This window comes from Oncorhynchus mykiss, chromosome 10 (genome assembly GCF_013265735.2).
Source record: "Oncorhynchus mykiss isolate Arlee chromosome 10, USDA_OmykA_1.1, whole genome shotgun sequence".
In the NCBI taxonomy this organism is placed as follows: domain Eukaryota; kingdom Metazoa; phylum Chordata; class Actinopteri; order Salmoniformes; family Salmonidae; genus Oncorhynchus; species Oncorhynchus mykiss.
The window spans coordinates 83,844,906-83,854,905 of NC_048574.1; the positions used below are offsets into that span (position 1 = coordinate 83,844,906).

A 10,000-nucleotide genomic window follows, 5' to 3' on the forward strand; every position below is an offset into this window, starting at 1 on the left:
TTTGTCTTAAGGACAGGTCCTGTTGTCCCTGTTACAGGTCCTGTTGTCCTTGTTACAGGTCCCGGTTGTCCCTGTTACAGGTCCCGGTTGTCCCTGTTACAGGTCCTGTTTGTCTTAAGGACAGATCCTGTTTGTCTTAAGGACAGGTCCTGTTGTCCCTGTTACAGGTCCCTGTTGTCCTTGTTACAGGTCCCGGTTGTCCCTGTTACAGGTCCTGTTTGTCTTAAGGACAGATCCTGTTTGTCTTAAGGACAGGTCCTGTTGTCCCTGTTACAGGTCCTGTTTGTCTTAAGGACAGATTCTGTTTGTCTTAAGGACAGGTCCTGTTTGTCCCTGTTACAGGTCCTGTTTGTCTTAAGGACAGATCCTGTTGTCCCTGTTACAGGTCCTGTTTGTCTTAAGGACAGATCCTGTTGTCCCTGTTACAGATCCTGTTTGTCCCTGTTACAGATCCTGTTTGTCCCTATTATAGGTCCTGTTGTCTCTGTTACAGGTCCTGTTGTCTCTGTTACAGGTCCTGTTAGTCCCTGTTACAGATCCTGTTGTCCCTGTTACAGGTCATGTTTGTCTTCAGGACAGATCCTGTTGTCCCTGTTACAGGTCCTGTTTGTCTTAAGGACAGATCCTGTTGTCCCTGTTACAGGTCCTGTTTGTCTTAAGGACAGATCCTGTTGTCCCTGTTACAGATCCTGTTTGTCCCTGTTACAGATCCTGTTTGTCCCTATTATAGGTCCTGTTGTCTCTGTTACAGGTCCTGTTGTCTCTGTTACAGGTCCTGTTGTCTCTGTTACAGGTCCTGTTTGTCTTAAGGACAGGTCCTGTTGTCCCTGTTACAGGTCCTGTTGTCCCTGTTACAGGTCCTGTTGTCCCTGTTACAGATCCTGTTGTCCCCGTTACAGGTCCTGTTTGTCCCTGTTACAGGTCCTGTTGTCTCTGTTACAGGTCCTGTTTGTCCCTGTTATAGGTCCTGTTGTCTCTGTTACAAGTCATGTTTGTCTTAAGGACAGGTCCTGTTTGTCCCTGTTACAGGTCCTGTTTGTCTTAAGGACAGGTCCTTTTGTCCCTGTTACAGGTCCTGTTTGTCTTAAGGACAGATCCTGTTTGTCCCGGTTGTCCCTGTTACAGGTCCTGTTTGTCCCTGTTACAGGTCCTGTTGTCTCTGTTACAGGTCCTGTTTGTCTTAAGGACAGGTCCTGTTGTCCCTGTTACAGGTCCTGTTGTCCCTGTTACAGGTCCTGTTTGTCCCTGTTACAGGTCCTGTTTGTCTTAAGGACAGATCCTGTTGTCCCTGTTACAGGTCCTGTTTGTCCCTGTTACAGGTCCTGTTTGTCTTAAGGACAGGCCCTGTTTGTCCCTGTTACAGGTCCTGTTTGTCTGAAGGACAGATCCTGTTGTCCCTGTTACAGATCCTGTTTGTCCCTGTTACAGATCCTGTTTGTCCCTATTATAGGTCCTGTTGTCTCTGTTACAGGTCCTGTTTGTCTTAAGGACAGATCCTGTTTGTCCCGGTTGTCCCTGTTACAGGTCCTGTTTGTCCCTGTTACAGGTCCTGTTGTCTCTGTTACAGGTCCTGTTTGTCTTAAGGACAGGTCCTGTTGTCCCTGTTACAGGTCCTGATGTCCCTGTTACAGGTCCTGTTTGTCCCTGTTACAGGTCCTGTTTGTCTTAAGGACAGATCCTGTTGTCCCTGTTACAGGTCCTGTTTGTCCCTGTTACAGGTCCTGTTTGTCTTAAGGACAGGCCCTGTTTGTCCCTGTTACAGGTCCTGTTTGTCTTAAGGACAGATCCTGTTGTCCCTGTTACAGATCCTGTTTGTCCCTGTTACAGATCCTGTTTGTCCCTATTATAGGTCCTGTTGTCTCTGTTACAGGTCCTGTTGTCTCTGTTACAGGTCCTGTTGTCTCTGTTACAGGTCCTGTTTGTCTTAAGGACAGGTCCTGTTGTCCCTGTTACAGGTCCTGTTGTCCCTGTTACAGGTCCTGTTGTCCCTGTTACAGATCCTGTTGTCCCCGTTACAGGTCCTGTTTGTCCCTGTTACAGGTCCTGTTGTCTCTGTTACAGGTCCTGTTTGTCCCTGTTATAGGTCCTGTTGTCTCTGTTACAAGTCCTGTTTGTCTTAAGGACAGGTCCTGTTTGTCCCTGTTACAGGTCCTGTTTGTCTTAAGGACAGGTCCTTTTGTCCCTGTTACAGGTCCTGTTGTCCCTGTTACAGGTCCTGTTTGTCCCTGTTACAGGTCCTGTTTGTCTTAAGGACAGATCCTGTTGTCCCTGTTACAGGTCCTGTTTGTCCCTGTTACAGGTCCTGTTTGTCTTAAGGACAGGCCCTGTTTGTCCCTGTTACAGGTCCTGTTTGTCTTAAGGACAGATCCTGTTGTCCCTGTTACAGATCCTGTTTGTCCCTGTTACAGATCCTGTTTGTCCCTATTATAGGTCCTGTTGTCTCTGTTACAGGTCCTGTTTGTCTTAAGGACAGATCCTGTTTGTCCCGGTTGTCCCTGTTACAGGTCCTGTTTGTCCCTGTTACAGGTCCTGTTGTCTCTGTTACAGGTCCTGTTTGTCTTAAGGACAGGTCCTGTTGTCCCTGTTACAGGTCCTGTTGTCCCTGTTACAGGTCCTGTTTGTCCCTGTTACAGGTCCTGTTTGTCTTAAGGACAGATCCTGTTGTCCCTGTTACAGGTCCTGTTTGTCCCTGTTACAGGTCCTGTTTGTCTTAAGGACAGGCCCTGTTTGTCCCTGTTACAGGTCCTGTTTGTCTTAAGGACAGATCCTGTTGTCCCTGTTACAGATCCTGTTTGTCCCTGTTACAGATCCTGTTTGTCCCTATTATAGGTCCTGTTGTCTCTGTTACAGGTCCTGTTGTCTCTGTTACAGGTCCTGTTGTCTCTGTTACAGGTCCTGTTTGTCTTAAGGACAGGTCCTGTTGTCCCTGTTACAGGTCCTGTTGTCCCTGTTACAGGTCCTGTTGTCCCTGTTACAGATCCTGTTGTCCCCGTTACAGGTCCTGTTTGTCCCTGTTACAGGTCCTGTTGTCTCTGTTACAGGTCCTGTTTGTCCCTGTTATAGGTCCTGTTGTCTCTGTTACAAGTCCTGTTTGTCTTAAGGACAGGTCCTGTTTGTCCCTGTTACAGGTCCTGTTTGTCTTAAGGACAGGTCCTTTTGTCCCTGTTACAGGTCCTGTTTGTCTTAAGGACAGATCCTGTTTGTCCCGGTTGTCCCTGTTACAGGTCCTGTTTGTCCCTGTTACAGGTCCTGTTGTCTCTGTTACAGGTCCTGTTTGTCTTAAGGACAGGTCCTGTTGTCCCTGTTACAGGTCCTGTTGTCCCTGTTACAGGTCCTGTTTGTCCCTGTTACAGGTCCTGTTTGTCTTAAGGACAGATCCTGTTGTCCCTGTTACAGGTCCTGTTTGTCCCTGTTACAGGTCCTGTTTGTCTTAAGGACAGGTCCTGTTGTCCCTGTTACAGGTCCTGTTTGTCTTAAGGACAGATCCTGTTGTCCCTGTTACAGGTCCTGTTGTCCCTGCTACAGGTCCTGTTTGTCTTAAGGACAGATCCTGTTTGTCCCTGTTACAGGTCCTGTTGTCCCTGTTACAGGTCCTGTTTGTCCCTGCTAAATTCACAACCTGGAACCCATTTCCACCATGGCCACCTAATCATCCCCCTCATTCCTAATCGGCAGCCATTTTGTGCCAGAACGCTCACCACACAATCAGCTAGCACGGTGGAGAGGTGAAATGATGTGATGATGCGTTCTGGCACAAAATGGCTGCCGGTGCATCACCCACACATTGGTGGTGGATGAGGTGAGTTTCACCCTTTACTATGTAAAACGCTTTGAATCCCTCAGTTGGTAGAGAGAAGGCGCGATATAAATCCAATCCATTATTATTATTATTAGTACGTTGTTCATATGCGACCATTTTTACGAGCTGCTAGGTCGTAGCTCCGGACTGATATCTAGGAATATGACATAACACCGTTTAACATCTCATAAGCATGACATAGGACTAGGGTTGCAAAATTACGGTAACTTCCCCCAAATGTCCTGTTTTTTTCCCCTCCCAGAAATCCTGTTTAGAAGATTCCTGGAATTACGAGGAAATAACCAGGAAATCTGGGAATCCTCTAACCAAGATTTCTGGGAAAACAACAGGGAATTTTGGAATAGTTATTGTAATTTTGTAACCCTACATAGCACCTTTATAACCATGTTATAGAAGAGTCATAAGACCATAATCACAGGGTTATAATGCCTATACGATGCGGTTACGAAGTGTCGCGGCGCATCAAAGCTGCGTTGCTTTCAAGACATCCTCTTTGTCCTCCCTCTTTTCCCCCCAGTCAACACCGTTCATCATGGCAGGGTTGTCGTACATCTCCAGGAAATGCCCTCCTCCTTTCTCCTCCTCCTCCTCCTCCTCCTCCTCCTCCGGTCCGGTCTGGCAACACTTGCAGCAGCAGCATTTGGCGGCTACCACGGTGACCACGCGGTCCCAGGGTTCTAAGGAGTGGGTCCAGAGAGGCAGGAAGTCCCAGGAGTGCAGTACCGCGGGGAGACAGCTGGGTAGCCTTGCCTGAAACACGTTCACTATAATGATGATGATCAACAAGGCCGCTATGGGAACGCCCACACCAACCAGCACCTGGCGAGAGAAGAAGAACAGTTTTACAGGTTATTTGGCTTCTACCACGGCGACCACGCGGTCCCAGGGTTCTAAGGAGTGGGTCCAGAGAGGCAGGAAGAACAGTTTTACAGGTTATTTGGCTGCTACCACAGCGACCACGCGGTCCCAGGGTTCTAAGGAGTGGGTCCAGAGAGGCAGGAAGAACAGTTTTACACTTTGTGTAGTGTTGTGGTGTCTCTCTTGTCGTGATGTGTGTTTTGTCCTATATATTTTATGTTTTATTTTTCATCCCAGCCCCCCTCCCCACAGGGGGCCTTTTGCCTTTTGGCCGTCTACTGACTTGCCTGTTGTTAAATAAAGGCTAAGTAAAAATAAATTAAACAAAAAATCAATCAACCACTCTCTCATCGACTATCAAACACTCAGTCAGTCAATCAATCACCCTTCCAACCACCCTTCCATCAATCCATCTCTCCACCCATCCATCCATCCACCAATCAACCAATCACTCACCTTCCAGCCGGCCATCGATAGGCCGAAGACGAAGAGGGGCAGGAGAAAGAAGCAGGAAATGATGTAGACGCCGGCGAACCAGCGATACTCTGCCGTGATGTCACCCAGGGCCTTAGCCAATCGGATGGGGATACGGGTGAAGGGGATTGGATACCACAAGATGATACCAGACACGTTGAACACGAAGTGAATCAGAGCGATCTGGGGAATGGATGGAGGGACAGTAGAGCCCTGAGTACCAGACCATTAGGATCATGTTTTGCTGCCTTGCTATGTTGTAATGTGTTGCTGCCTTGCTATGTTGTCATGTGTTGCTGCCTTGCTATGTTGTCATGTTTTGCTGCCTTGCTATGTTGTCATGTGTTGCTGCCTTGCTATGTTGTCATGTGTTGCTGCCTTGCTATGTTGTTATGTGTTGCTGCCTTGCTATGTGGTAGGGTAGGGTGTGTGTGTGTGTGTGTGTGTGTGTCTGACCTGCAGAGCGTTGGCCAGTGTGTCTCCAGGTGCTGCCATGGCTGCCAGTATAGCCGTGGTCGTCGTGCCGATGTTGGCCCCTAGCGACAGAGGGTACGCCCTCTCGATGCTGATCACACCAATACCTACACACGAGGGGAACACTTATTACCATACACATACACATGACATAACCTGTAGATACATTTACCATAGAGAGGAGAATAGGAGGGGAGGGGAGAAGAGAAGAGAGGAAGGGAGGAGAGGAGGAGAAGAGGAGAGAAGAGAAGAGAAGAGGAGAGGAAGAAGAGAAGAGGAGAGGAAGAAGAGAGGAGGAGAGGAGAGGAGAGGAAAGGAGAGGAGAGGAGAGGAGAAGAGAGGAGGAAGAAGAGAGGAGGAAGAGAGGGGAGGGGAGGGGAGAAGAGAAGAGAAGAGAGGAAGGGAGGAGGAGAGGAGAGGAGAGGAGAGAAGAGAAGAGAAGAGGAGAGGAAGAAGAGAAGAGGAGAGGAAGAAGAGAGGAGGAGAGGAGAGGAGAGAGGAGAGGAGAGGAGGAAGAGAGGGGAGGGGAGGGGAGGGGAGAAGACAAGAGAAGACAAGAGAAGAGAGGGGGAGGGAGGGAGGGAGGGAGGGAGGGAGGGAGGGAGGGAGGGAGGGAGGGAGGGAGGGAAAGGAGACTCACCAACGAGTGGAGTGATAGCGGAGGTGAAGACAGAACTACTCTGGACGATGAAGGTCATTCCAGCTCCGACCAGGATGGCGATGTAACCAGTCACCCAGCCGAAGGGGAACGGGAAATCTACACATATACACACACATACACAAATAATAATTTCTACATCCCTGTGAGCATGACGGTCTGTGCATACTGTATGTCCTGGTACCTTCACTAAATAGGTTTCTAACCTCGAGGGTTTTCCTGGTTAAATACAAAGTGAAATATGTCTTCCGGACATATTTGGGGGAACCTATCCTGTAATTTCTGAGCAATTAGGCTATCTACTCATAGACATAGAATCACTAGAACAGATATTCCCAGTCAATGTCAAAGTCAACGTTGTGTTGTACATTCTATTTCTGTGGCTCTACTTTAGGATTGATTGGAAAGGTATCATCAGTTCGCTAATGGTCTGGTACTCAGGGCTCTACTGTCCCTCCATCAGTTTGCTAATGGCCTGGTACTCAGGGCTCTGCTGTCCCTCCATCTGATCCCAATGGCCTGGTACTCAGGGCTCTACTGTCCCTCCATCAGGTCCTAATGGCCTGGTACTCAGGGCTCTACTGTCCCTCCATCAGGTCCTAATGGCCTGGTACTCAGGGCTCTATTGTCCCTCCAACAGGTCCCAATGGCCTGGTACTCAGGGCTCTACTGTCCCTCCATCAGGTCCTAATGGCCTGGTACTCAGGGCTCTACTGTCCCTCCATCAGGTCCTAATGGCCTGGTACTCAGGGCTCTACTGTCCCTCCATCAGGTCCTAATGGCCTGGTACTCAGGGCTCTACTGTCCCTCCATCAGGTCCTAATGGCCTGGTACTCAGGGCTCTACTGTCCCTCCATCAGGTCCTAATGGCCTGGTACTCAGGGCTCTACTGTCCCTCCATCAGGTCCTAATGGCCTGGTACTCAGGGCTCTACTGTCCCTCCATCAGGTCCTAATGGCCTGGTACTCAGGGCTCTACTGTCCCTCCATCAGGTCCTAATGTACTGGTACTCAGGGCTCTACTGTCCCTCCATCAGGTCCTAATCTACTGGTACTCAGGGCTCTACTGTCCCTCCATCAGGTCCTAATGGCCTGGTACTCAGGGCTCTACTGTCCCTCCATCAGGTCCTAATGGCCTGGTACTCAGGGCTCTACTGTCCCTCCATCAGGTCCTAATGGCCTGGTACTCAGGGCTCTACTGTCCCTCCATCAGGTCCTATTGGCCTGGTACTCAGGGCTCTACTGTCCCTCCATCAGGTCCTAATGGCCTGGTACTCAGGGCTCTACTGTCCCTCCATCAGGTCCTAATGGCCTGGTACTCAGGGCTCTACTGTCCCTCCATCAGGTCCTAATGGCCTGGTACTCAGGGCTCTACTGTCCCTCCATCAGGTCCTAATCTACTGGTACTCAGGGCTCTACTGTCCCTCCATCAGGTCCTAATGGCCTGGTACTCAGGGCTCTACTGTCCCTCCATCAGGTCCTAATGGCCTGGTACTCAGGGCTCTACTGTCCCTCCATCAGGTCCTAATGGCCTGGTACTCAGGGCTCTACTGTCCCTCCATCAGGTCCTAATGGCCTGGTACTCAGGGCTCTATTGTCCCTCTAACCGCTCTGACATCAATGCAAATAGAATCAAAAAATCACATCAAACCCTTATCACTGAAACAGTATGATGCTTTTAAAGCTGCAACATGTATCTTTTTGGGCAACTTGACCAAATTCACATAGAAATGTGTGTTATAGATCTCACATTCTCATTGAAAGCAAGTCTAAGGAGCGGTAGATCTGGTCTATGTTCGTTATTTCTATGCTTCCCATTCTTAAGTTTTTGTTTTTGTCCACTGTGGGGGCTGTCCACAGTTTAATTAAATATGTTTCATTAGAAGTGAAAATAAGCTACTATCGATGTTTTCCGGCAGACAGTTCGTTCAAGATTGACGTCGAAATTGAACGTCTATCCATGTCCCGAAGACGCCTTCACTGTTGCAACAGTGAGTGCTACTTGTTTTTTTTATTTCTAGGGTGTTGTGGACAGGGATGGTGGAGGGTTACAGCACTCTGGATCAGAAGGTTGGGTGTTGTGGACAGGGATGGTGGAGGGTTATAGCACTCTGGGTCAGAAGGTTGGGTGTTGTGGACAGGGATGGTGGAGGGTTACAGCACTCTGGATCAGACGGTTGTGTGTTGTGGAGGGTTACAGCACTCTGGATCAGAAGGTTGTGTGTTGTGGACAGGGATGGTGGAGGGTTACAGCACTCTGGATCAGACGGTTGTGTGTTGTGGAGGGTTACAGCACTCTGGATCAGAAGGTTGTGTGTTGTGGACAGGGATGGTGGAGGGTTACAGCACTCTGGATCAGACGGTTGTGTGTTTGATTCCAGTTGTGGACAGTTGTGTTTTTTATTTATCCCTAATCTTAACCCTTACCTTAACCCTTCAGAGTTAATGCCTAACCTTAACCTTTACCATAACCATTCAGAATGAATGCCTAACCTTACCTTAACCCTTCAGAGTTAATGCCTAACCTTAACCTTTACCATAACCATTCAGAATGAATGCCTAACCTTACCTTAACCCTTCAGAATGAATGCCTAACCTTAACCCTTACCATAACCATTCAGAATGAATGCCAAACCTTAACCCTTACCTTAACCATTCAGAATGAATGCCAAACCTTAACCCTTAACTTTAAAATTTGAGATTTGGAGAAATGGAACATACAGAGCAACAGGAGTAACAAAAACAACAAAAACAACAAAAACCCAGACACTTCAATCCCGTGTGAAAGGAGAGTTTTGATGGTTGCTACTAAAAAGAGGAGGAATCCCGCCTTCTACTGCTACTGTATGTATTTCTGCTCACATGAAGCGTTGCTCTGCTGTAAAACCGGCACGATTGAAAAGCGGGAAAGCTGCCTCCATTCGCTATTCGAGTGCATGAGGATGACACGTCTTGCTGTCCATTTTGATAACGGCCAATCTAAACCAAGGTTGCCAGGTGCACGGTGTTTCCTCCGACACATTGTTGCGGCTGGCTTCCGGGTTGGATGCGCGCTGTGTTAAAGAAGCAGTGCGGCTCGGTTGGGTTGTGTAATCGGAGGACGCATGACTTTCGACCTTCGTCTCTCCCGAGCCCGTACAGGAGTTGTAGCGATGAGACAAGATAGTAGCTATTAACAATTGGACACCACGAAATTCGGGGAGAAAAAGGGTGTAAAAAAAGAGAATAGGCAGATGGGTGTCACCATCATCATCATCATCATCCCCATCATCATCACCACCACCATCATCATCACCACCACCATCATCATCATCATCATCATCATCACCACCATCATCATCATCATCATCACCACCACCACCACCATCATCATCATCATCATCATCACCACCACCACCACCATCATCATCATCATCACCATCATCATCATCACCATCATCTTCACCACCACCATCATCCCCATCATCACCATCATCATCATCACCATCATCACCCTCACCATCATCATCCTCACCATAATAATCATCATCATCCTCACCATAATCACCATCACCATCATCATCACCATCACCACCATTGCCCTCATCCTCTCTCCTCTTCCTCACTCCTCTTCCTCCTCCCCCTCTGTCTCACCTGTGTTGAGCACCTTCTTGATGACCACGGCCACCTGACCCTTCAGCATGGAGTTGAGCAGCTTGACGATGAGGATGAGACAGG

The 10,000-nt window shown here is 48.6% G+C and overlaps 1 protein-coding gene across 1 annotated transcript in view; it reads right to left on the reverse strand.

Annotated features, from left to right (window-relative positions):
* Positions 1 to 1,457: 1,457 nt before the first annotated feature.
* Positions 1,458 to 10,000, reverse strand: part of LOC118936842 (sodium-dependent phosphate transport protein 2B-like) — a 31,656-nt gene continuing 23,113 nt past the window's right edge. The window contains exons 11-15 of the mRNA XM_036934288.1: positions 9,917 to 10,000; positions 6,267 to 6,383; positions 5,609 to 5,733; positions 5,135 to 5,335; positions 1,458 to 4,639 (exon numbers count right to left, since the gene is read on the reverse strand). The exon at positions 9,917 to 10,000 is cut by the window's right edge and continues 84 nt beyond it. Of these exons, the coding sequence (XP_036790183.1) occupies positions 4,283 to 4,639; positions 5,135 to 5,335; positions 5,609 to 5,733; positions 6,267 to 6,383; positions 9,917 to 10,000 (884 nt within the window). The 3' untranslated portion in view covers positions 1,458 to 4,282. The remainder of the gene's footprint in view (positions 4,640 to 5,134; positions 5,336 to 5,608; positions 5,734 to 6,266; positions 6,384 to 9,916) is intronic.